This window comes from Nyctereutes procyonoides, unplaced genomic scaffold (genome assembly GCF_905146905.1).
Source record: "Nyctereutes procyonoides isolate TBG_1078 unplaced genomic scaffold, NYPRO_anot_genome, whole genome shotgun sequence".
In the NCBI taxonomy this organism is placed as follows: Eukaryota; Metazoa; Chordata; class Mammalia; order Carnivora; family Canidae; genus Nyctereutes; species Nyctereutes procyonoides.
The window spans coordinates 21,220,525-21,248,159 of record NW_026575126.1 but is presented as its reverse complement, the minus strand read 5'-3'; the positions used below and the strand labels follow the sequence as shown (position 1 = coordinate 21,248,159).

The 27,635-nt window shown below is 46.5% G+C and overlaps 1 protein-coding gene across 1 annotated transcript; it reads left to right on the top strand.

Annotated features, from left to right (window-relative positions):
* Positions 1-12,035: 12,035 nt before the first annotated feature.
* GFI1 (growth factor independent 1 transcriptional repressor) lies at positions 12,036-23,076 on the top strand. Its single transcript, XM_055340945.1, has 7 exons — positions 12,036-12,070; positions 14,333-14,521; positions 14,824-15,006; positions 16,772-17,259; positions 17,364-17,501; positions 18,725-18,890; positions 21,859-23,076. The coding sequence occupies exons 2-7, from the start codon at positions 14,407-14,409 to the stop codon at positions 22,035-22,037; spliced, it is 1,269 nt and encodes a 422-aa protein (XP_055196920.1). The 5' UTR covers positions 12,036-12,070; positions 14,333-14,406; the 3' UTR covers positions 22,038-23,076.
* Positions 23,077-27,635: the final 4,559 nt, after the last annotated feature.

Genomic DNA, 27,635 nt, shown 5'->3' with positions numbered 1-27,635 from the left:
TTTTACCATTACATATTCTTGCTTCCTTTGTTGAAGATTAACTGACCATATAATTGTGGGTTTATTTCTGGGCTCTTTATTCTGTTCCATTGATTATTATTAGCTGAATTTAAATAAACTGCTTTGGATGTAGAAAACGTACAATCAGTTTTCACCAAAAATGAAGTTACCACCTTCCTAGATGTGATTTGTCAAGGACTAGAAGATAGACAAGAAAATTTTAGTAGGCTTAGTGATAAAAAAAAAAAAACAAAAATAGAATAACCACCTAATGTTATAAAAGTAAAGATATCTGCTGTAAATTTTCCTTGCCTCAAAAGCTATTTCTAAGAAATGTCCTTATTCGTTATAGAGGCATCTTGAAATATTTACAGAAGAAATGGTATGACATTTGGGATTTACTTCAGAATAGTCAGGGGAAGAAGGGAAGCAGTGGATGGGGAGATAAATAAGACAAGTATGGCCATAGATTTACTGTTGAAGCTGCATGGTGAGTACACAGGTGACATTTTACTACTCTCTCTGTATATATTTGTTATTTCCCACAAAAACCAAAATGATGCAAAAACAATAAAACCTCCTTTTCTATGATTATGTAGGCCATTATATTTCATTTAAATTGCCATTAGAGTTGGCAATGTAAACACAGTCTCTGAGGTAAAATGATGGAGTCATATCCTAGGTGTGAGTTGGCTCATGAGAGGTTACTCATTGTACCTAACTCTATAAACCATGGTCAATGGCCTGGATTTTTGAGGCTCACAAGCCAGTTTCTAACTGGAACTCAGTAATGGTCTTCCACTAGAAGCAATTAATTAAAAGATATGAATTCAGTAGTGCCTGGGTGGCTCACTCAGTTAAGCAACTGACTCTTTATTGCAGCTCAGGTCATGATCTCAGGGGCCTAGGCTGGATCCCTACATTGGGATATAAGCTCAGTGGGGAGTCTGCTGGGGAGTCTCTCCACTCTCTCCTCCTGCTCACACTATCCTTCTCTCTCAAATAAATAAATAAATAAATCTTTTTTAAAAATATGAATTCAATAAAACACCCGATGTGCTGGAAAGACCTTGACTTGGATGTATTACTATGTAAAAATTAACCAAGCTATACTCAAGATTTATGCACATTTACTGTATGTAAATTATACATCAATAAAGGTTTATAGGGACGCCTGGGTGGCTCAGTGGTTGAGCATCTGCCTTCAGCTCAGGGCGTGATCCTGAAGTCCCAGGATCGAGTCCCACATCGGGCTCCCTGCATGGAGCCTGCTTATCCTTCTGCCTGTGTCTCTGCCTCTTTCTGTGTCTCTCATGAATAAATAAATAAAATATTTTATTTAAAATAAAAAATAAAAGTTTATAAAAGAGAATAAAGCACCCAACACAATTTCTAGAGCTGTTTAAGAATTGCTGTGAATTATAAGCTCCGATCCTCATAAACAAGTGGTATTGCTGACTTGTTGCCTCTACAGGCATGATCATACCCAGCAGAATAGCATCATTTATCTCATCTTTTATAAAGCCAGCCTGAATAAAAGACAATTTAATGTTTGCTTACTATAGGGGACAGCATAACCAGAGTTAAAAGTCTGGGCTTTGGGCAGCCCAGGTGGCTCAGCGGTTTAGCACTGCCTTCAGCCCAGGGTGTGATCCTGGAGACCCAGGATCCAGTCCCACATTGGGCTCCCTGCATGGAGCCTGCTTCCCGCTCTGCCTGTGTCTCTGCCCTGTATCTCTACCTGTTTCTCTCTCTCTCTGTGTGTGTGTGTGTCTCATGAATAAATAAATCTTAAAAAAAAAAAGTCTGGGCTTTAATGTCCAAATCACTTAAGTTTGAAAGCCATTAAATAATCATGTGGGGGCACCTGGGTGGCTCAGTGGTTGAAGCGTCTGCCTTCAGCTCAGGTTGTGATCCCAGGGTCCTAGAATTGAGTCCTGCATCGGGCTCCCCTCAGGAAGCCTGCTTCTCCCTCTGCCTATGTCTCTGCCTCTCTTTCTGTCTCTCATGAATTAAAAAATAAATAAATAACTGTGACTTTGGGCAAAATTTCCTTACCCATAAAATAGAAATAATAATGATAATTGTGCCTACCTCAAGGGTGGTTGTATTCAGTGAGATAATATGGTGAGAGAACAGGTACAGTCTCATAGTCAACAACCAAAACAAATTAGTTATTAGCTCGGTTGACAAATATCAAGCCTGGGTTCATCAGGCTAAAGCTGTGCACATAAGGACCAGACAACATAGAGCCTGCATCTTCCTCTGCCTGTGTCTCTGCCCCTTTCTCTGTGTCTCTCATGCAGGGAGCCCCATGCGAGACTCGATCCCAGGACCCTAGGGTCAAGCCCTGAGCCAAAGGCAGATGCTCAACCGCTGAGCCACCCAGGCATCCCAGTGTTAATATTTTTAAAAGATGTTTTTATATTAAGGTTATATTGATACTGAGTGTAGCTGAAATTATTTGGATTATACTATCATTTAAACTTGTTTATATAAAAATTATATATCATTTATATAATTATACTATCATTTAAACTTGTCTATATAAAAATATAAAATTGGAAGAATATTATTTTGTCCATGTTCTATGGAAGTAATGTTTTAGGGTCTCAGTTTTGTGCTATGCAGACTCAAAACAATTTCCTTGAAAAACCTTACACCTGCCTTGGTTTTCCCTTGCAGGTGAGAAAAGCCTTTTAAACAGCCAGCTGTCCTTAGTACCTCAGCTTTCATAATAGGGCACACTCTACTATGAATTGTTTATTAAGGTATATGTGTCCGAATTTTGACAACTCAGACAGCTACATTCCAGGATTTAGATGGGAGTATAATCTCATTTTGTCATTGAGTATTTATTAAAAACTCAGTAGGGAGAAGCAATTTTCAGGGAGGATTATTCCAAGTATACATCAACCTATGCATTTTTTTCAGACAGTCTAGGCTAAAACTTATCCATGGATTAAACCAGATCAATAGACAGCTGGTACCTTGCTAGACAGTGCCATAGTTTCCCAAAGTATAATTTTTACCAAATTGTACTTTTGTGTGATGTCAACAATGTATATTAAGTATTATGAGACACAGAAACTTTTGTCGCATCTATTTTTTTTAAAAAGATTTTATTTATTTATTCATGAGAGACAGAGAGAAAGAGAGACAGAAACACAGGCAGAGGGAGAAGCAGGCTCCATGCAGGGAGCCTGATGCGGGACTCAATCCCAGACCCCAGGATCACGCCCTGCACCCTGCATCAAAAGCAACCACTCAACTGCTGAGCCACCCAGGCATCCCTTGTTGCATCTATTTTAAGGATATCTGAAAACATTATTTATTTCTGTCACAATAATAATTTTTAGGACCCCAGAGGAAAACATATCTGATCTTGGCACAAAAAATAGTTAATAGTATTACTTAACCTCAACTTGGCAATGAAAGAAATGAAGAAGGAAAGAAAGGAGAAAAGAAGAAAGAAGAAAAAGAAAAAAGAAAGAAGAAAGAAAGAAAGAAAGAAAGAGAAAAGAAAGAAAGAAAGAAAAGAAAGAAAGAGAAAGAGAGAGAAAAGAAAGAAGAGAGAAAGAAGAAAGAAAGAAAGAAAGAAAGAAAGAAAGAAAGAAAGAAAGAAAGAAAGAAAGAAAGAGAAAGAAAGAAAGAAATTTCCACCTCCTCTCTCTGGTCCCTTCTTCAAAGAATCCTAGCAAAAACATTAAGTTTTGGTACGAAAAGTAGCATGGTATATGCCAAAATCAATTCCTTTCTACAATCTAAACTGCAAAATGCTTCCCAAAGCAGAAGCAAACATGTCTTTGTGCATAAAATAGATCACATTTTTCTACAACTAGTAGAATATTTTGATGCTCCCAAGTCCTAACCCCTGCTTCATATCACTTGAGTGTCAGATTTGTAGCACAAACTGCCAGGTGTCAACTGGTTATATTAGGTTCTTCAGAGAAGCAGGATCAATAGAATATATATATATAGACTTACAGGTTTTCCCCACTCTCCTAAGGTAGAGCATTCATATGAAACCTTTTGTAAGCTGAACTGGTGTAAAGGAAAAAGGAGTTACTCTTCATTTATATGGAAAATTTTTTGAGTGTTCCCAGACTCAAAAATAACCCCTCTTAGGCTTTTCTAACACCTTAGGACACATTTTGCTAATGGATAAACAAAATAAGTCCAGATAAAGCACAGATGCTCACAGACACAGTTCAAAGCTATGGCAACTTGGGGCACCTGGGTGGTTTAGTCGGTTAAGCTTCCGAGTCTAGGTTTTGGCTCAGGTTTTGATCTCAGGGTCATCAGATGGAGCCCCAGCTTGGTCTCTGGGCTAAGTGGGGGAGTCTGCTTAAGATTCTCTCTCCCTCTCGCTCTGCCCCTCCCACTCATGCCCTCTCTCTCTAAAATAAATAAATAAATCTTAAAAGAAAAACAAACAAAACTATGGCAACTTGATGCTGAGATGCCAAGTGTAGTTTCTGAGGAAGGAACTTAGTGGGATCACTCTCACTGCTCAGAGTATGTGCTCCCTCTGTAAGTGCTTGATGCAAAACATATGCTGAATACTATTTTTACTTTTTTTGCCTTTCTTTATATCCTCTTAAACAGTTCTAGAAATAAAGTCTTCAGTGCTTTATTCTTTTTAATAAACGTCTACTGTATGTAATATTTACTGTAGATAAAGATTAAAAGTACTGGGGATCCCTGGGTGGCACAGCGGTTTAGCGCCTGCCTTTGGCCCAGGGCGCGATCCTGGAGACCCAGGATCGAATCCCACGTCGGGCTCCCGGTGCGTGGAGCCTGCTTCTCCCTCTGCCTGTGTCTCTGCCTCTCTCTCTCTCTCTCTCTCTCTGTGTGTGTGTGTGTGTGTGTGTGTGTGACTATCATAAATAAAAATTTAAAAAAAAGATTAAAAGTACTTAATAAACTTTTACTGTAAAAGGGCATAAATCTTAAGATTCTGGCTTGGTTAATTTTTACATAGACATACACCCAAGTTGAGATCCTCTTCAGATTCCATTCTGTTAGCAAAAAACAGGTACTAACTAGGTCTTTTGTAAAAGCAAGTGGCATAAAGTAAACTTGAAAAAATGGGGTATATCAGTATATAAGAAGAATTTTCTTACAGGAATTGGCTCACACTGTAATGGAGGCCAAGAAGTGCCACCATCTGCAATCTATAGAACCAAGGGACTAATGGTATAATTTATTCTCTGTCCAAATGCCTGAAAATCAGGGTAGCTGATGGTGTAACTCCAGTTACACGTGAGGACTGGAGGACTACTGGTGTACCTGGACCCCAGAGGCCCAGAACCAGGAGGGCAAGAGAAGATGAACGTCCCAACTCAAGAAAGATAGAGGGAGAGAGGGGAGTCACCCTTCCCTTCCACCTTTCTGTTCTATGAGGGCCCTCAGGAGATCGGATGAGCCAGTCAATGGTGAGGGCAATCTTCTTTACTCAATCTACTGATTCAACATGGTTTGGTAGAAAGAGACAAGATTTGGAATCAACAGATTTGGTTGGGTTTCAAAAAGCTGATAGTTATCAGAACCTGGGCTTCTTAAACACTGGTGTCCTTATGCAGGAAACAAGTGACTCTAACGTCTGCCTCAAAGAACTCTCAGCCTTCGCTTCTCCTCCATGAGGCCAGCACAGCAAAGCTGTGAGTACCCAGTGGGCTGCACCTGCCTACTATGGGTTCTTGCCATCTGCCCAGGGATTTGCCTCTCAACTTGAGCCTGGGGTATTCATGTGAGCCTCACAGCTGGCCTAAGGTTTCCAGGATCCCCAGCTCCTACCTTACCTTTAGGTATGGGGTCAAACATTCCCCCAGGGGAGCTGTGTTTTGTGAATGATTTTTCAAAGTTACAATATAGAGGCTTTACTGTTTTAAAGTGAAGTGTTTCATCTGGGGTAGGGTAAAATGATAACCAAACATCCTGGAGGAAATGATGAAAAACTCAAAAGAAAAATAATTCTACCTTTCTCTCTCATTATATTTTCCATTCACCAAGTAAAATCTACTCCTTTGTTTTTTTCCATAAAAGTTCACGCCGAGTATGTTTCTATGAAGAGTCATCTCATACAGCCCACACATAAGATGACACTTTATTCAGTCAATCTGTTCTTAGGAACAATGTAAAAATATATATGCGGTGAGGTTAACAACGTTCTTATTTGAACTCTGAACTCCTCTATGTCTGAGAGCCTCTATGTCTTCAGTTGTTTGAAATCCTTAATGTAAAAGTTTAATTTAAATTTTTCATAGTAATGGAGTATTTTTATAATGTGACAACATTTACATATATCAATCACAAAATGTTTATTAAAAGAAAACAGTGTTTTCTTTATATTAGAAAAGGTTCCAAATAATAATATGAGATTGGGTCTTACTCATAGCATAAGTCTTGTATTCAGTTGTTTATCTCCTAATTTCTCCTTTACCCCATTTCCCAATTTTTGCGTATGTTGGTAAAAAAGCATTACCCACTTTCCATAAATGATGATACCATCTATCTTATTCTGACTTATAGTGTCATTTGTGTTTTATTTTGATAACCTGCCACCCGCAAGAGTAGAAGGGAGACAATTATAATATCTAACATTTGCAATAAGGTATCACATAATTATCACTCTGCATTTATTTTCTTTGAACTCATACAATTTAGAAAATACATAACACTTGTGTTTCTGACTACACTCACCAAAATAGCTAATCCAGAGACAAAAATTAAATAGTTTTTTAATACCAAGAGGAAAAAACCATGGCAATATGACAGGGTGTAACCACTGTCTAACAAATGCTTCTTGTTTACAAAATAAAGACCTGTTCTATGTCTAGTCTTTAACCAAAGTCTGACTCTTCCATAGTTGATTTTTATAACCCGTTAACTGTTTGTTAATTGATATGAATTCTTTTGGCTTATGCATTACATAAACATGTTATCCAAAACAATTTTTCTGCTATGTATCAAGGGCCTTAAAAATATTCATTGTTAAATCCAGAAATTCCATCTCTAAAAATATATCCTAAAGAAACCATTTAAAATGTGGGCAAAGCTATATCTGGAAAACTTTCCATTGCATTATTTAAAATAGTAAAAACTGAAAACAAGCTAAATCCCAAGATGGGAGTGATTGCATGAATTACAGTAAACTAGATGATAGAACCCTACTTTAGCAATTGAGGATGACAAAAGATAATATTAAAGCAAGGAAAATGACTGTTATGATTTTTACTTAAATGAGTTTATTTTTACTATCAAAGAAAATATGAAAAATAAAGAGAGTACAAAGAAGTATGATTATAACATTCACTAAAAAAAAGATACACTTTTGTGGCTATGATATGGTTATAATTATGTGGATTTTTTTAAAGATTTTATTTATTCATGAGAGACACACAGAGAGAGAGAGAGAGAGAGACAGAGAGAGAGGCAGAGACACAGGCAGAGGGAGAAGCAGGCTCCATGCAGGGAGCCCGATGTGGGACTGGATCCCAGATCTCCAGGATCACACCTTGGACTGAAGGCGGTGCTAAACTGCTGAGCCACCCAGGGATCCCCCTTTTGTTTTTTCTTTATCAAATTAAATATATAGTAATTTATAGTGAAAAAATAGTTTTTAATTTTTTTTTTAAAAGATTCTATTCACCTATTTGAGAGACAGAGAGAATAGCGAGAAAGAGCATGAGCGGGGAGGAAAGGGAGAAGCAGGCTCTCCAAGAGCAGGGCTTAATCCCAGGACCCCAGCATCACAACCTAAGCGGAAAGCAGATGCTAAACCAACTGAGCCATCCAGGCACCTCGTGAAAAATTATTTTAAAAAAACAAACCACTACGTTCTCATACACAAAATCTCTTGTCTGGCTTATGAAGGAGCTTCATGTTCAGTCCCATCCTGTGATTATTTTTTTACTGTGTTTATTAAACACTGATTTTACTTTCAGCATGTCTTCCATAGCTATTCTCAGCCAATAGCTCATGGTCTCTGACACATGGAAGGCATCTCCTGTTTTAAAGATGGGCAAACTGGGATCCCTGGGTGGCGCAGCGGTTTGGCGCCTGCCTTTGGCCCAGGGCGCGATCCTGGAGACCCAGGATCGAATCCTACATCGGGCTCCCGGTGCATGGAGCCTGCTTCTCCCTCTGCCTATGTCTCTGCGCCTCTCTCTCTCTCTCTCTCTCTGACTATCATAAATAAATAAAAATTAAAAAAAATAAAGATGGGCAAACTAAGTCTTGACACAGTTACTCACTTAACTTCCCCTAAATAAATCTATAGAAATCCAGAAATGAAAAAATTGTTCCTTGATTCATTTTTCTCCAATCTTTGATTTAAAAAAAATACAAGTCCCTACACATTACTATAATGAAGTTAACTTATGCAAAGTTGAGTAAATTGAAGCAGGACTTGGAACAAGAAGGTTAAATCTAGGACAGCCTCCCTGAGAGATTTGTCCATTCTTGGTGTCCAGAGGAACCTGTGAAGGGCGGAAATCAAAAAGTTGCTCCATGGTCTTACAAGGTAAGTAGTTATTTTGACTTCACAGGTGAGAAACAGGCTGAGAGGGTTGAGCCCTATCACAGGGCTAGTAAGTGACAGAAGAGAAACCCATTTCTACAAATGACTGTCTGCAAAAAGCCTGGACTCTTTTCCCTCCTGGTTGCACTGCTATGAGCATCAAATGAGGCAAATATTACAGAAAGGTATGCTGGAAATGGGGGCATTGCCTGTTTCTGTGGTTTCAAGATCCCCCCTTTTCTTATGCCTACCCCAAATAGAACAGATTTGGTAGCTGTAAAGCTTTGTGAAAATATAAACAAGAAACTGGGATTAGCCTGTTACAATGTTCTTTTTTTTTGAAAGCCTCAAATCTTTTATTGTAGAGGAATTCTGATCTATGAGATGCTACTTGAAATAAATGGGCCACTGGCCAGGGCTTGGAAATGTTTGTGATAGTGAAGAGCATCATTTGTTATTTGGCATCTACAGATACGCGATTATTATTTAATAATAATTAGTAAATTACTGACAAAAAATAGCAAATTTTACATCCTTTTTTTGAAAACCAGTATGTAAAAAAATTATGCTCCAAGCCTAATTCCGCTTACCATTAGAATCTATTTCAGTTCCAAAGGGGCACATTGGGGGAAAAATCTTTCTAGCTTGTAAAAATGTGCACTTTGGGGGCAGGGGTGTCTTATTCTCTTCATTTTCCGTTTAGTGGTAAATGAGCGGTAGTTTGAAGTAGCGGGAAATTAAGTTCATTGTATCAATCATTTCCAGTGCTGGCGATTAGCTGCTCCTTGGCAAGTTTCTTAACCTCTCTTGGTGCCCTCTTCTTACTTTTCTCCTCTGTTCCCCCCAAGTGTGGGAGTCAACATTAGACAGCTGGGAAATGACCTAATATCTCTAGTCAAATATTTTATATGTATTTATTTGAATCGGTAATACACCCATATGGTTAAAAACTTTTAAGATTATAAAGAGAAATTCCATGCCACCTCATTCCCTCCTGCTTTTCTCTGAATGTCCCTGTCACAGTCCTCAGTTTTATTTTGCAAATTCAGAGGATGTGCATGGCCAACTAAGAAAGATGACTAGATTTAATCTGAATGAAAGGGATTTATTCTAAAGTAATACTTGTATAGTCCCCTGCATAGCCTCCCTCATGTTTTCTGAGACTTCAAACATCAACACTCAACTAAACTACTAGTCACAGTGCCTTTTCAAGAAATTTTTACTTTGAACTTGCTCTTGTGCAAAGGAAATGGTTCAACCATTTCTCTAGAACTTGGTTGATAATAAATTTTCTTTTGTTCCATTTATAATTTTCTTTTAACATTTTGTCTTTTTCTACTGTTGCATAAGATAGGAGAACTAAGGGAAAGATTTGTTTTGGACTGCTTTGAGATTTTTTATACTTTAGGCCAGAACAGAGCATATAAGAATTAAAAGTTTATATGTAACGTGCTTTGATTTCCCTTCAGTTTATTCAATATTTGTAATGCTGGTTAAGATTATTTACCTCGGGACGCCTGGGTGGCTCAGCGGTTGAGCGTCTGCTCAGGGCGTGATCCTGGAGTCGGGGATCGAGTCCTGTATCTGGCTCCCTGATGGAGCCGGCTTCTCCCTCTGCCTGTGTCTCTGCCTCTCTCTCTCTCTCTCTCTCTCTCTCTCTCATGGATAAATAAATAAAATCTTTAAAAAAAAAGATTGTTTACCTCTGGGGTGCTAAACAAATGGACAGTAGTGAAAGAAGAATAGCTAAGCAGACCACTAAGATGTGCGTCTAGCCCAGCACTTGGCACACAGTAGGTGTAGGACCATTGCTATATAAAATATCTGATCTATTAAAGCATGCTTGAACTACTGCCATGGTAACCAAATATTTTTCTGCAAATCTTCGGGCTTACAAGGCAAATTAAAAATCATTTCAAAAAACATTTCTCTCTAGAGAAACGGCTACAAGGACCCTGTTTTTCCATGACAACTTTGGTTTAACCTAAAATATGGCACTTTATTTTGCAAGAACTGAGGAGCAACACTCCCTTTTCCCGGTATCTGACGCTGGAGACTTACTGCGCACCAAGTAGTGATCAAAATCTAACTCCATTCACTTGGGGAAGTAACCTAAAAACAGCGGTGTCCACCCCCTCAACCCCCCACCCCCACCCCCACCCCCGTCAGGAAAGGGTTTAGGTTTACGCAGACACAACAGGCCACACTCTATGGATCCTGGCAGACACTCAGCGTTGGAGGTTGCTGCATTTATTTATGGATGAGGTTTACATTTTCCCCCCCAGTTCTTTTCTTTCCCCCCAGTTCTCTTAATAGAATTAATTAACTGCATTCATTCATGGACTCAGTCCACAGACGTTTCTTAAGAGCCTGCCAGGGACATAATAGTGAAGATGCGCGCCTCCCCTCAAGGAACACACCATCCCAGCGAAGATTCACTCTTCAATAGCCATCGTGGAGGTGCTTTTGCGGCCGCTGTATTACTGCTCGAGTCAGGACCAGGTGCCCGAGGTGCCCGAGGTGCCCGAGGTGCCCGGCTCTCCCGGGCTGGCCGCGCAGGGTGGGGTCAGCCGAGCCGCCGCCGCCGCCGCCCCCGCCCCGCGCTCCCCCTCCCGCGCAGTCTTTAATTTCGCAGCTCCGACCACCGGAAATTAGCCGCGGGCGGCGGGGACCCGGCGGAGCGGGATGGGGGGGGGGGCGCCAGCCTAGCCGGGCGCCCGCGGGACGCGCCGCCAGCGCCCTCTCCGCCGGGGGCTCGGCGCTCGCCCACCTCTTCCAAATTTAACCATTACCTAAATCCGAAGGGAAATGAGCAAACCTCTCGGATTGGGTGTCAAGGTATTTTCAGCCTCGTTGGGCGTATTTATCCCGAAGTGTTTCCACAACAAGCTATTTCGGGGCCGCGGGGCAGGTTTCGCTCCGCGGACGCCGCGGCCGCTCGCCGGGCTCCAGGCCGGCGGTGATTCACGGCCGCGACCCGGGGGCGGCACAGCCCCGGCAGGCGGCGGGGCCGGGAGGGTGCCGGAGGGTGCCGGGAGGGTGCCGGGAGGGTGTCCCGAGCCCGAGGGGCGGGGAGGGAGGCCTCCGGCTCCCCGGCGCTCCAGTCAATCTGTGTCCTGAATCTGTGACTTCCCGCTGCGGAAGTCTCCCAGAGCCAAGGAGGGTTCATTTTCTTTTGAGTCACTTCTAGTGTCTGGGTGCCGGGCCCTCCGGGGCTCTCCAAGCCCCGCAGCCCCACGGAGCAAGCCCGCGGAGGACGTCCTGGGAGGGCGGCGGGCAGGGCCGGGGGGGCGGGGGGGCGGGGGGCCCGTCCACGGCCTCGCCCCTTGCGCAAGGGGAGCGCGCCCCGACTGGGGGCTGGGGGGCAGGTCTGAGAGGGCTAGGAGAGCTACTCCTCAACGCTCAGGAAGTGAAGCTTGTGGTTTTGGGGGCTGAGCTCGGAAGATTAAAAAAAGAGAGAGAGAGAGAGAGACAAGCGCAGCCTCTCCCGAAAGCAACTCAGTTTGAAAACTCTCGGAGCGCAGTGCCCGCGCCCTGACCCCGCAGGTAGGTCCGCGCCGCCTGCTCTGCGCCTGCCCCCCTGGCGGGGGCGGCCGCGGGGACCAACGGGGCGCCGCCACTGCGGGGGCGACCAGAGGGCGCTGCCGGGGTCCCCCCGCACCCGCTGCTGGCCGCTGCGAGGGAGCCCCGAGGACCCATCCGCAGGGGATTGTGGCGCAGGGGAGCAGGATTCATCCGGGAAGGAAACATCTGGTGGGGAGGCGGGGGCAGCTGGGCTCAGCGGGCTGCCCCCGGGCGCCTCGGCTCCCGCCTCCCCGGCGGCCGCGGAGAGAGGCCCCGGCCCGCGTGCGCTCAGGGGCCGCCCCGCCCTCCCGCTGCCAGCTGCTGCGCGAGGTCTCCTTCCCACGCGCCCGGCGCTGGGCCCGCCCGCCCTGCGCCCGCTCCCCTCGCCCTGGACCGGCCGCCGGCCTGAGCCGAGAGGGCACCTCGCGGCCCGCGGGCTCCCGCGCGCTCGGCTCCCCCGGGCCCCTCCGCCCCCCGCGCGCCCACGCAGACCCAGGCCTCAGCCGGGCCCTCGAGGCCGGTGCACCCCGTTTCCCTTTCCCTCTGAGTTTCATAGCTGTCTAAAGAATTCGTTTTTGCGTTTGTTGTGTCTAATTATACGGCCGAAGTGGCGGCTCACGCACAGAGGCCCAGGGAAAGGTGTGCTGGCCAAGCTGCGCCCCGGGGCAGCCCGGGCGCCTCCAAGCCTCCCACCCGAGGGGCGGACTCCGACGGCGGCAGGTGGCCTCCCCACTCCCAGGGGCCTCCTGCCTCCTAGGACTCCGGAAAGCTCTCTGGGATTCTGCTTCAGGTCCCCAGCCGCCCTTGCTCCCAAGCCTGTCCCCGCGCCACCCCAGGGAGGGGGACGCAGTGGGACGTGCAAACCCTCCAGGGCAAACGAGACCCCGAGGACTCGTTCTGGGCTCGGAGCGCATCCGGCAGCCTGGGCCAGTGTCCTCCGTCCTGCCCGGGAGCCGCGCAGCTCCTCCGCCGCCGGCCTAAGCCTCGCGACGGCCCAGGACCAGGGGCCTCGTCCCGGCCCCGGGTCCCCTAGCACCCTCGTTTCTGAACGAGGCCAGACCGCGGAGAGAGCCGCTGTGCCTGCGGCCCCCGCGTGAACCCGGCCGCCAGCTAGAGGACGGCGCATTCGTTTGCCCCAGACCTAGCCGCGGTCCGGGTCCGGGCCCGCCCCCGAGCAGCCCCGCGCGGAGCTGGAGGCGCTGCCCCGCCTCGCCGCCGGGCTCAGGTTTCGACCCCGCGATTAGGTGAACTGATTGGGGGTTCAGGAGAGCGGCGCCGCGCCCCCCCCCCGCACCCCTGCGCCCCGGCCCCCGCGGGCCGCCCTGGCTCTCCGCGGCCGCTAAGCCGCCGGTTCCTCGCGGGCTCCGGCCGGCGCGCGCGAATCCGGCTCCACTTCCCCTAGACAAGGTTTTCGGTGAGCAGAACGAAAAGGGCTTTTTCCCAGGACTTGGTTTCTGAGGTTCGGTGTCCACAGTCTGGGGCCTCCTGCCCCGGACTTTGCCTGCTGCTGCGGCCGCTCTCGCGTCTCCAGACCAACCTTCTTCCCGGCGAGCGGCGCGAGGGAGGGCGAGGGAGACCACCGGGGTGCGAGCTCCCTCGGGGGCCGGGGTCGGGGCCCTGTCACGCGCCCTCCCGCCACCTTCCTCTTCCTCTTCTCTCCCGCCCTCTTTCTCCGGCCTCCGCCGCCCTCAGCCCCCCTGGCGCGGCCTCCGGACCCCGCTCCTCAGCCGGCCCCGTGCGCCCCTCCCGCCCCCCGCGGGCTCCTGGAGGGCTTGTCTTCCAGCCCCTTCCAGGTGCCCCGCCGCCAACCCACCCCGCGGCCCTAACGGAGGGACGCGTCCCTGCGCTCCGCCCCAGCCCGGTAACAGGCCAGGCAGGCAGTGGGTGCTCGACTTGGGGCAACTGACCAGTTGGGGGACATCGGCTGTCCGGAGAGCTTGGTCGCCAGAGCGAGTTTTCCCTTTTAGGGAAGGGGAGGGGCCAAGGGGTGTGGGCAGGGCAGGAGGAAGAGGCTCGAGCCGGGGCCCCGGGACGGGTTGTACCGCTCAGCTGTGGCGGCGGCGGGCTCGCGCCACCTGTCCGAGTGCCACCTGGTGAGCGCGGCGCAGCCGGGCCAAGCTCCTCCTCCCGCGGGCCTTCCTCCCTCCTCCCGGCCGGCGCTCTCGCTCTCTCCACCCGGCTGCCCAGTCCCGGGCCCTGGAGCGTGCTGACCCGCGTTTGCACCCGGTTCTTCTCCTCTCGCAGGTCCCCGCCTGGCTGGGGCTGAGCACGCCCTCGGGGTGACAGTGGGAGCGGAGCGGAGAGCGCGCCCGACCACCATGCCGCGTTCGTTCCTTGTCAAGAGTAAGAAGGCTCACAGTTACCACCAGCCGCGCTCCCCGGGACCCGACTATTCCCTCCGCCTGGAGAATGTGCTGGCACCGGGCGGAGCAGGTACGGGGTGCGCCCAGGGATGTAGATTCCGAGCCCCGCCACACCGCCCTCCCCAGGAGCCCTGCAGGGAGACCCTGACAACCCCTTTTGCTCGTTTCTGTTTCCTACCGTCTGGGTCCCTTCCGGGGCTGTCGCCTGGGTGCCACAGCCTCTTTGCACCCGCCCTCGGACCGGGAAGGGTTCCCGGCCAGGTCTGGGTAGAGAGGAGGACGCCCGGGTGCCACGGCCTGGAGGGCGCCGCTTCAGAACCAGCGGGTCCACTCAGGCCCAGCCTGAGCTCCGATCCTGCCTCCTCTCCCCAGACGGCACCTCGAGTGCAGGCGGGGCGCAGACAGAGCCCCGGGGTCGTCTGTCCCCCGAGTCCCAGCTGACAGAGGCCCCTGACAGATCCTCCGCATCCCCGGGCAGCTGTGAGGGCAGCGTCTGCGACCGGAGCTCAGAGTTTGAGGACTTCTGGAGGCCCCCGTCGCCCTCTGTGTCTCCAGGTAGGAGCCCGTTGGGAGCTGTGAGGCCGGGGCAGCAGGGACCCCATGGTGAGGAATACACTGACTTGGCTTTGGGTGCAGAACTGCTAAATGGATGGCCGAGAGTCTTTCCGAAAGGCTAGCGCTTGTTCAAGGGGTAAGGGGCCCGTGGGGGAGAGGGGGGATCTGGCTTCTTTGGGACTGCTTCAGCCCGTTGCGATGTCTGCTGCTTGGATCCCAGGCAGCGGGACTCGGGTTGTTCATTCCTAATATTCGTTTGGTGTAGATAGTGGGTGAGAGAAAATATATGAGGCGTCTGAACAGCAATCTCGACTTTTCGTTTTCTGATCAGTTGACTGTTTAGAAAGAGCTGGGATCCTCAAACCCAGACCTCCGAGTCTCAAAGAAAACAGAGACCTGGGCAGTCTAAAACTCCCCCTGGCTCCCTCAGTTATTGGGCCTGGCAGAGCTGGGCGCCAAGCCGGAGGGACGGGTCGGACGAAAATCTCTGCCCTCCTCTGAGTCTTCGCAGGCTCGGATCCGGGGCCTGTTTCAGTTTTCGTTCTTCCAGGTTGGCCTAGCCCTGGGGCCCGGTCCGTTGGCTTAATTTCCAGACAGTAATTGAGGTTTGCACAAACGTTGGGTGGGGGCATGTCTTGGGTCCTGGCCAGGGGAAGAACGCAAACCAACCCGATTCTTCCCACAGCCTGTTATTTCCAGATTGCATTTACGAGTTTTAAAAGATAGCCTGAACCCCACCCCACTCTCAATTCGTTGACCTGGCTAAAGCCCTAACTCCAGCGAGTGTGTCTGGGAGCCTGAGACCAGAGAATTTTTCTTGGCTGTGCAGGACACGTCCTGCAAGACTGAGTGCTCCGGGAATTTCTCTGTCGGAATCTTGGGGTGCAGCCTGTCACTGAAACAGCTAGTCTGGAGTGTGCAGTGGGAACAGATTCATAAATCTGTATGCAAATAGAGAAAGGATACCTTGGGCATTTGGTTTTAGCAAAATTCCCGTTGGGGCGCACAAGGCCACGAATATGGGACAGCTATGTCCCTGGCAGGTGGCAGCTAAAACCTTAATTGTAAATTATTCTCTGAGAAATTTGAATTTGTTTTTTTTCCCCATCAGGCTAGGACAGGAATGAGAATGGTAGTATTTGGCGGGCAGTTCAAGCTCCAAACCCTCTTTCTGCTGCCCCTTTGGGTATTTAATAATCGTTAGGAATGTTAACACCTTCCCGTTTCTTTTGTTTGTTTAAAAAAAAACACACAACAACAGATGTCTTCGGTAGGCCAGGCTGCATTTTATTGGTCCTCTCCCTCGCTCCTTACCGATCCCGGAAAGAAAAGGGACGGAGTGGGAACCTCTAGGGGCCGGGAGAGCTTGGCCCTGGGACCTCGGAGCAGGAGCGCTGTCCAGGCCCTAACGGGGGCCGCCTCGCCCGGCTTAGCTCAGCTCAGCTCAGCACTTCTCCAGCACAGACAGCTTGGCGCGCTTTTCTCTGTGGGATCGCGAGGTGCTCCGATCCCGCCAGAAAATGCCGTCCTAACGTTTCCGCTGCCCTGGCACCAAATTTACCCGTCTCCTCGACCGATGGCATTTTAATTATCCGTTTGCTGCCCTGCCGCCTCCAGTGATCCTCGAGGCCCCGGAGACCGGGGCCGCGTTTCATCCCGGGGGCGTCGCGGCACCGGGCGCACGGCTTTCCGCACCGGGGCTGGGCAACTTGCAGACGCCGCCGGGCGGCCCAGCCTAACTGGACGCCCCCTTGTGCCTCCACAGCCTCGGAGAAGTCGGTGTGCCCGTCGCTGGACGAAGCTCAGCCCTTCCCCCTGCCCTTCAAGCCGTACTCTTGGAGAGGCCTGGCGGGTTCTGACCTTCGGCACTTGGTGCACAGCTACCGGCCGTGCGCGGCCCTGGATCGCGGCGCCGGCCTGGGCCTCTTCTGCGAGCGCGCCCCGGAGCCTGGCCACCCCGCGGCGCTCTACGGCCCCGAGCGGGCTGCGGGCGGCGCGGGGGCCGGGGCGCCCGGGGGAGGAAGCGCAGGAGGTGGCGCTGCCGGCGGCTCGGGCCTGGGGCTCTACGGCGACTTCGGGCCCGCGGCGGCAGGGCTGTACGAGCGGCCCACGGCGGCGGCGGGAGGGCTGTACTCGGAGCGCGGCCACGGGCTGCACGCGGACAAGGGCGCAGGCGTCAAGGTGGAGTCGGAGCTGCTGTGCACCCGCCTGCTGCTGGGCGGCGGCTCCTACAAGTGCATCAAGTGCAGCAAGGTGAGGCTCCCGCGCGCCCGGCTCTGTCGGCCCCGCGCCCGCGCCCCCGGCTCGCGCCCCCGGGCCCCTCTCAGCGGCCTTCTCCCCGGCCCCACCCGCCGCAGGTGTTCTCCACGCCGCACGGGCTCGAGGTGCACGTGCGCAGGTCCCACAGCGGCACGAGACCCTTTGCGTGCGAGATGTGCGGCAAGACTTTCGGGCACGCGGTGAGCCTGGAGCAGCATAAAGCCGTGCACTCGCAGGTAAGCGCGGGGCGCATGGCCGCGCACGGCCCTGTGAGGTTCCCGAGTTCGGGGAAGGTCTGACTGTCAGGGCGGCACCCGCCACTCTCCGCCTGGCAGCTTTTTCCTTGGACTTCCCGGACTGCCCCCAGGCTCCCCCAGCACGTCCCTTTGCCCACATGTAGGTGTGTAGGGAAAGGTGGCCGGCTGGGGCATCCAGGCAGCCCTAGAGCTCCCCGTCACTCGTTGTGAGCCTCTCCAGAGGATGATCCAGATCACTGCTTTGGGTCTGAGGAGGGTTTGTGCACTCTTGCTGCTGATCTATCAGATGTATTAGCTCTGGGGGTTTTTTGGCCTCGCTTTTCACCAAATGGCTGTCACTTCATTTGTATTGACCCCTCCCAACTGAAAAGAAGGGATGTCACCTCATTTAGAGCATGGGAGAGCATAATTGTCCTGTTCTTTCATTCATTCCTTTATTCATATCTGTGGTGCAACTTCCCCGTGCTAGGCTGCTCAGAATCCAGTAACAACACACCAGGTCCCTGACCGGATGCCCCCACAGAATTTTTTTTTAAGATTTTATTTATTCATGAGAGACACACAGAGAGAGGCAGAGACACAAGCAGAGGGAGAAGCTGGCTCCACACACAGAGCCCCGTGTGGGACTCGATCCTGGGACCCCAGGCTTACACCCTAAGCCAAAGGATGCTCAACCGCTGAGCCACCCAGGCTACTCTACCCCCACAGATTTTTTCAGTTTAACGGAATGACAGAGGGGTTGGTAAGCAATTAAGTACACAACTATGACAAGCGAATGCTTACTTAGAGACTTATTTACTAAAAAAGAGTACAATTCTTAACAATTCTCGCATCTCTCTCAACACTGGCTGGAAGGGGCAGTGGCATCAAGTGACTGAGGTCTAAGCCTCCTGTTGAGGAGGGTGGAGAAGTGTTTGTAAATGGGTGTCAAAAAAGCAGGGTGGGGATACTTTTTTTGCCATGGGGTGTGGAGGGTTGTGGGCGAACTGTTTGGGCAGAAAAACTGTTATGAGGAAGAGGTGGGGAGGGTGGAGGTTGGACATAAATCTGGGGAGAGAGGATGATGGAGCAGGCTAAGGCAAAGGGGAGAGCCTGAAGGAAGGGGGAGCCCTGGCTTTGGGGGTTTTATGGTCGGGTTAGTGGTGAAGAGGATGGCAGCCTAGGGTGACTACAATAGGAATGCCACGTCTTTCTGTCTACAGGAACGAAGCTTTGACTGTAAGATCTGTGGCAAAAGCTTCAAGAGGTCATCTACGCTGTCCACACACTTGCTCATCCACTCAGACACCCGGCCCTACCCTTGTCAGTACTGTGGCAAGAGGTTCCACCAGAAGTCAGACATGAAGAAACACACCTTCATCCACACTGGTAAGCTGAAGGCTCTTGGCTTGTAGGGAAACTCCTGGTGAAGGCTGGTGTGGAGGAGCATGATTCTTCCCTCTGAGGCCAATATAATTCACCTTTGCTGTGATATCCTGGCTACAGGATGAGTGGTAGATGAGGCCTTCTAGATGGAGTTAATCACTGCAATGTGTTCAAGAAAATAAGGAGGCATGGGAAGCCTGGGTGGCTTAACGGTTGAGTGTTTGGCTTTGGCTCAGGGCATGATCCTGAGGTCCCAGGATCAAGTCCCACATGGGGCTCCCTGCATGGAGCCTACTTCTCCCTCTCCCTATGTCTCTGCCTTTCTTTCTATATATATCTCTCATGAATAAATAAATAAATCTTTTTAAAAAGAAAAGAAAATTAGGCAGATTCTCTTAGATTTGTTTACATACAAGGTTCTCCTCAGAAGGGCTTTGGGGTGGGGCTGCATTTGCAGAACTACTCAGCTGGTCAACCTCAGGTTCACTATCCTTGCAAAGACTATTTTCGTATAGTTTAGCTGCTGTTCCAACTGCTGGATGATCTGGGTGAAATACGAAGCTCCAGAGATAGAGGACTTTCTCCAGGGCTCCCACCCAGCCTTTCAGGGGAGCAAGAGGTTTTATGTGTGGTCTCATGGCTGCATTTTTTGCAGTCTAAGAACTTATTCTGATTGAGGAAGAAAAAACAATGGTAAATTTTGCTAAGCTGTCTGCTAAGCACTTTTTAAATGCATTATCTCATTTTATGCTCACAAGAACTCTGGGAGGTAGAGACTATTCCTTATTCCCATTCTAGAGATGAGGAAAGTGAGGCACAGAAGGGTTGGGTAACCTGTCCAAGGCTCTGATAGCAAGTGGCAGGGCCAGGACTTAAATTCAGATCTTCCTGACCTCAACTGTCTATTAGCTTGACCACCATTTACTGTATTCTATTTTCAGAGTCATGAGGGTTGGTAGATGTAGAAAGCTTCTATTCACTTACTGCCCTTTTCAAAATATCAGCAAGTTCATACCATAATAATGGTAATTCTTTTTTTTTAATAATGGTAATTCTTTACCTGTGATAATACCTTATAATTTATAAACTGCTTTCAAATCTGTTCCTTCTTAAAAAAAATTATCCTCCCCCCCCCTTTTTTAAGATTTTAGTTATTTGAGAGAGAGACAAAGAGGGCATGAGTGTGTGTGTGTGGGAGGGGAGCAGAGAGAGAGAGAGGGACAAGCAGACTCCCTGGTGAGCTGGACATGAGACTCAATTCCAGGATCTTGAGATCATGACCTGAGTCAGACACTTCACTGACTGAGCCAGCCAGGTGCCCCATCCCTTCTTTTGATCCTTACTGCCACCCCATAATGTAGCCTTAGCTTGATGAAACTCAGGGTGATTTACCAAAGATCAGACTAAGAGTGCATGTTGGGGCCATGGAATGCTCTGGATTCCAATTCTGCACTCTTTGTCTAACATTTTGATTGTATATAGGTGGCAGTTTTAATGTCAGAAGTCTCTTTAATAGTAAATAAAACATGTACAAGAGACCCAGAATTCTCTCGTTTCAGAATATGAACACTGATTTAAAACGGATTTCAGTGTTCCAAACACCTACCTTTGAGTTTATAAATATGTTAGGGCAGTGTCGATGCCCCATCAGAAAACCCAGAAAAATATCTTACTTTAATCATGACCCCTTAACTGAAATTTCCGGGTAACCTACTCCTTTTGAGTAAAGGTTTTCAAGACTCTTGCCAAAATGCAACTAGGACCTTGACTGAATGAAACATTGAGTCTTTATCACACATTCACATCATAGCTAGAATTTGTTTCTCAAATTTGTTTGACCCTAAGGGAATAGCTAAGTTTTGTTGGGTGGTTCTTTATCAAAGAAATCTGAAGCATGAAGACAGAAAGGAATGAACAAGAGAGAAGTTTCCTCAAAAACCAACCTCATCTATTTTGTGCAGCTGTCCAAGACCAATCCCTAACAATAATGCCATGCTAAGGCTATTTGGAAATTCATGCTATTTATCCAAATGTTAAACATCACCTGAATTGGGGGAAAAGACAGAACCTTTTTCTTTTGTTTTGTGAGATGTTTATTTATTTATTTACTTATTTGAGAGAGAGAGAGCATGCACGTGAGAGAGCGCAGGAGGGGCAGAGGGGGAGGGGCGGAGGAAGAGGGAAAGAATCTCAAGCAGACTCTGTGCTGAGCACAGAGCCCAACATGGTGCTGGATCTCACAACCCTGAGATCGTGACCCGAGCCGAAACCAAGAGTTTGAAGCTCAACCAACTAAGCCACCCAGGTACCGCCAAACCTTTTCTGTTTGTTATTTATTAATCTATGGTGAAGACTTGCTAGGATATAAAGAATCTTTATAAAAAGAAAGTAAAATCAAGACAGAAAAGGATCGTTATTTAAGGAATACTTTGTGACCCAAATGTGGATTTTTAAAAATAAGACTTTGAGATGTGTCTATGCTTCAGATACATTCTATTGTCCTTCAAGAGCAAGAAAGAAAACAGATTCACTGGTCCATACAAACCAACACCCACTTGGAAACTCAGATTTGAAAACTTCCTCTGAATTAGAGCAGAGTCACATGGTTTGAAGGACAGGCCCCCACCCCCACATTGAACATCTGCTGTGGGAGCTCTCTGCTTCTAAAGCCAGGGCTGTCTTGCCAGGGTGGATTCAGCTGTGAGTCTGGGCACGTGGCCTCTGCTCTGTTTCCGTTTAGCAGGAAACGGTTTGAGGCCTTTTGCTGGGAACCCCCACTCAGAAAGTCTCCCTTTCACCTGGTGCACCCATGACTTCCCAGGACTTGCGTTGCAACACGTCACCCTCCAAGTTGCTTGAACGCCTTAGACTCTGGTGCAGCCAGCTGCTGCCAGGAGCATGTGGGTCACAGTGAGTCGCCTCTAGCTTTATCATAGACTCATACTTCCCTCCCCCTCCTCCATCCTTGCAGGTGAGAAGCCCCACAAATGCCAGGTGTGTGGGAAGGCATTCAGCCAGAGCTCCAACCTCATCACCCACAGCCGCAAACATACAGGCTTCAAACCCTTTGGCTGTGACCTCTGTGGGAAGGGCTTCCAGAGGAAGGTGGACCTCAGGCGGCACCGGGAGACACAGCATGGGCTTAAATGAGGGCCCTGGCTGGAGTGGCAGTTACACAACACTACAGAGGGCAGCCTCCCCACTTACCACCATCCACGTCTGACTTCTCAGGCCCTCCATTCCAGTCCAAATATCCCAGCAGGATGAGCTCCTTCACCTTACTTCCTGGAACTCCAAGAAGGGATAAATTACCTATGCAAAGTTCAGCCCAGAGTGCCTACCAAAGGACTCATGGCTTTGGACATCCCGACTAGGCTCCCTGCCACCCGAAGACTCAAAGTCAAGAGGGGATCAGATAAAATCTTGAGCCCTGCAGCTCTTCCCATTCCCAGCCCTGCTCCACAGACAGAAAAGTCCTTCAGGTTTTTTACCTCCTCTTGACTTACTCCAGATACTTGTGTGGACAAGGAGGAATCACCATTTATAAGGTGGACACAGGCTAATATTTTTATCTAGAATGATAAATGAGTGTTACTTTTTTTTTTCTTTCCGGGGAGTCTGTTAACCTCTTTCTATTGGGTGCTGCCTATAAATCTTGGAGGAATCAGTTCTCCGCCTTGAAGACTGGTTCAGAAACTGATTTGGGGATGGAGTTTCATACTTTTGAAATTACAAAATACAGTGTCCAGACTGCTCCAAGAAGGAGCAGAAGAAAAGTGGACCTGGTAGCGAGAGGAGAATCCTCCCTGCAGTGAAGCTTGTGAAGACTTCACCAGAGGAGGTGGAAGCACAGAGCAACACCTCTGGACAAGATGCCATCCGTTCACTCAGCAAATGTGTATTGACCACCAGGTCTCAGGCCTATGCTAGGTATTGGGGAGCCAGAGATTCAAGTTATGGCCCATGCCCCTGCCCCTCAGAAGCTAACAGTTGCACCTCCAAGTGGCTAGATCTTTTTTTTTCCCCTCCTAAGGAATTCAGAGAAGACAAAACAAAATCTTGACCCTTCTTTTCTGACACGTTTGGGTTTTTATCAAACATAAAAAAAATAGCTGAACAGGTACTTCCAAGATTTGTGTGTATATTCAGTTTTTTATTGTTAAGCTGATATTTTTAAGATGTCTAAGCTAGGAGGCATGTGGAGTGACCCTCCATGTGTACTATAAAGAAAAAAAGTGGTATTTTTACTTTGATGAGGTTTGTAAATGTTTTTAGAACATCTGGAGTGCATTATGTTTGTTAATACATATTTATTAGAATGATGTTTTAAATTAATAAAGTATTAAGACTCTTACCTATTGTTTCTCATTTAGGCAAGGAATTTGGGAAAGATCTTTGTTTTAGTGTGTAGTGGGAGTTGGCATTGAAAGAAACTACAGTGGGATATTAAAAGTTAAGCAGTCAAGCCAATATTCAGAAGAAAGTAAAAACCCAATTGCTCTGATTTTCATTTGCTTTTTCCTTCTACACTTCAAAGATACTTCTTTCTTAACAGAAAAACTAGGTATACCCAACTAAGCTCCTACCTTATAGAGTCCCTAGTGGTCCCACATGTACAGAGGTACTTCTGAGGACTTCAAGGATGTTTTTGTTGGTTGATTGTTTGGTTGGTTTGTTGTTGTTGTTGTTGTTTAATAGGTTAGAAGATTTCAGATGAATAAAGAAATCACAGGCCTTAGGTCTGAAAATTGAGTCTTAGTCACAGCTCTATCACCAATATGTTGTATGACTTAGGCAACTTCTTTGGCCTTCCTGATTCCAGTTTCCTTGACCATAAAATGTGGATATGGTTCTGTCATCCCAATCAAACCCTGACTATTTGATTCTGTGGAGACTGGAAGGGAGAGAAAGTATGTAATACTAGTTAGGTGCCTCACCTAAGGCAAGTCTAAATCTAAAGATGCATTAGGGGCAGTAAAATTGGAATTTGGGTTATTTCTAGCTCTATCCCACTTGTGGGAGTTTCTTGCATGAATCAGTCCTTTACAAGAATGAAACCAGATTAAGGTCCTGGCCTAGATCCTGACTACCTGTGTGCTCATTCTAGCATCTCCCAGCTGAGGTAGTGTGGCCCCTGTTGAGCACCAGTGGATTGTACATTTCAATTCAAATCAACTTCACACATACTGATTGAGTAACTAGTATGTGCCTGGCACTGTTCTAGGTGGTGGGGATACAGCAGTGAGCACAGTATCCTGTCCTTTATTTGGTCACTGCTGAATCTTCAGCTCCCAGAACAGTGCCTGGCACACAATAGGAGATCAATAGGTATTTGCTGAGATAATAGGTAAATAAGCAAAGAAAATAAAATCCTGCTTCATCCTGACTTTCTCCTTTCTGGAGCACAATGAAAAGAGAAATTGTGTAAGACTTCAGGAAACCAACTGAACACACAGGACTCTCCTGAGTTTGTGGGTGAGGGGGCTTTGATGCTATTTTTCTCCAGTGTCTCCAAATCTCAGTCCTTGGCTGTGCTCACCTGGTTTTCAACACCATGTCTTTCCATGTCAGTTTACTGTCATTCAAAATTTAAATTTGTTTATAATACAGTTTAAGATAATTTTCCAGAACTGATGAGTGAACAGTTACAGCATCCAGGAACCTCTTCTTAGTGTCCTGGGAAACAAGGTTCCCAATGAATAAAGAGCACAAAACATCCTTCCCACAGAATTCACTGTGCACACTGGTTGATTATTTCCAACCTGGTTTGAAAAGTAAAGAAGTTGCATCGAAGAGGTAAGTAGACTGATTGAAATCTAGTTATCTGTCCTCTCCTTCTCTTATGACATTTAGAACTTTTTGGGCCATTTTCATAATTCTCGTTTATGCTATAATTGAGAAGTTGTAATTTTGATGTTAACAGTGTGATTTCATAGGGAAAAAATACATCTAGATATCCTCAGTTCAGAATCAAAACAAATTACTGCGCCTGTTACTGTGTGAAATTTGAAGATTGCAAATATCTCTCTTAATGTTATTACTTGACTCCATTAAAAATAGATCGTGAATATTCCATGTCACATTATTCATGAGGCAGGCTCTATGCCTTTTGTCTGCCTGAGTAACAGTAGAAAGGGTAACAAGAGACACCAGAGCACACCTTTGTTTCTTTCACTAAATTTTTAATAACACCTCCAGCTAGCCAGTTGGTGAAGCTCAGCTCTTGCATAAAAGTGGAAAAGCACAGCTATCTCAGCGAAGACCAACTCTTTCACTAGCTAATTTGAGTTTGCGTTCATCTACACCAGAGATGATTAAATTACCTATCAAGTGTGCCGAGCTATCAGGATTCAGGCCACGTAAAAGGTGAATTTCATCTGATTGATTTGAGACAGGAATGGAACAATTGAGTTTTAAAAGCCCCGCCTTAATTAAAGGCATAGCAAAGTATCACTCCCAGGTGAATTCTTGACTGCTATTGCCCTTGAAATTTGGGTGGCGATAGTGATTTGACCCACATCATTTTGTTGTGTGCCTGTTTGTTTAACCTGATCATTTAGCAGAAAGAAAAGAATTTAGAGGAAGGCCTGAAAGGACTTGACTACTTTGTGCTGTGCATTAATAGAGAACTATTTGTTTAAATCTCTGCTGCTATATTATTTCTACAGCAGAAACTTTGCAGAAAGTACTCCATATATTTATTTTGGAAACATTTCTATTATTAAGCCAGATTTTAAAAATAAAAAAATTAAAGAAATTTCACCCAAACCTTTCTACCTTCAAAGTTTATTTTATTTTTAGTGCTGCTTGCCAATCTTTACCCACATGTGTGTATATTTATAGTCTATATTTTTAAGTCCTATTATCAGGGTAATTTACAATTTATGTCTAGATAGCTCATGTTTTAATATGGACACATACTTGAAACTGAAACATTTATATTTTACAATGAGAATTTTGATGACTTTATGGTTAAATTTTATTGAAATTTTAGTATTTATTAGGATTTGTCAGTCATTAAGATATTATATTTCCTGGTTTTACTTTAGAGGTATTCACTTCTTAAATAAAACATTTCAAACATATAATAAATTACAAATAATATTATAAACATAATTCTGTATTTACTTCAAGTTTTATTTTAAAAATATTATAGACATAGTTGAATATCTTGTGGAATATGTTCCTCCCAAGCTCTTTCCCTTTCTTCTGTCCTCAGAGGCATCCTCTGTACCAAAATTGGTATATATTGTTGTTTTGACTATTTTTATACTTTTACTTACACGTATCACACCATATACTGTATATACTATTCAGCATAAATGGTGTCATAGTGTATGTATCCTTCTGCCACCTAACCTTTTTTTAATTTCACTCAACACTTTGTTTTTGAGATTTGTCCATTTAGTATGTGCAGTTTTGTTCATTTCTTTAGCCACTGCATAAAGAATTCTGTTATATGGATACTTGGTGATTATTTTTGTATTCTGTTGGGAGACTTCGGTTATTTCCAATTTTCCCTATTACAGACAATTCTGAAGCAAGCAGTCTTTCACATGGATCTCCTGTGAGCAAGATTCTTTAGGATATATTTCTGGGAGTGGAAATGACAGATATTACAAAATTGCTTTCCAAAGTGGTTGTACCAATTTACATTCTTACCAACAGTATAGGAAAATCCCTATTTCTCTGCACCTTACCAACATTTAGTATTGTCAGACTTCAAAAATGTCAATCAGATGGATGTGAAATGTTCTTGTAATTTGCATTTCCCGATTCCTAATGAGGTTGAGTATTCTTTCATAAGTTTCCTTTCCTGTGAGATGCCAGTTCATGTACTTTGTCCATTTTCAGTTGGGTTGTTTGCTTTACATCAACTCATATTTTACAAAATATTTAATTTATTTATTCAAGAGAGAGAGAGACCATAAGAACAGGAGAGAGCAGAGACAGAAGGAGGGAGAAGCAGATTCCCCACTGAGCAGGGAGCCCATCGTGGGTCTTCATCACAGGACTCTGGGATCATGACCTGAGCCGAAGTCAGACGCTTAACCAACTGAGCCACCCAGGCACCCCTATATCAATTAATATTTTAAAATATATTCTAAGTACTCACTGTTCCGTTAGTTAAATGCATTGCCCACATCTCCCAATCTGTAGGTTGCCTTTTTGTTTTGGTTGGAGGGAGGATTTGTTTGTTTTTTGTGTCAATGTAGTCAAATATATCAGTCTTCAGGTTATGGTTTATGCTTTTTATATACTAATTAAGAAACTCTCTTCTCTGATAGGTAGTCATAAGCTTATTCCCTCTATTTTCTTCTAAAAATATTAAAATGTTTGCTTATAACATTAGCTTCTTATTTTTTTAAAGATTTTATTTATTTATTTATTTATTTATTTATTTATTTATTTATTTATTTGAGAGAAAGTATGCTTGCACTTGCATGAAGGGGGGGTGAGAAGAGGAGGCAGAGGAAGAGACTTGCAAGCAGGTATCAAAACGCAGGGCTCAATCCTACAACCGAGACCATGACCTGAGTCAAAACCAAGGGTTGAAAGCTCAACCAACTGAGCCACCCAGATGCCTGGATTAGCTGTTTAATCTACTTATATGTGTATGATATGAAATAGAATCTAATTAAAAAAATGTTTCCCACATAGGTAACCAATTACTCCAACATTATTTATTGCAGACTACATCCTTTTCCCTCTAATTGTAAATCATTTCTGTCATATGTCAAGTTTCTA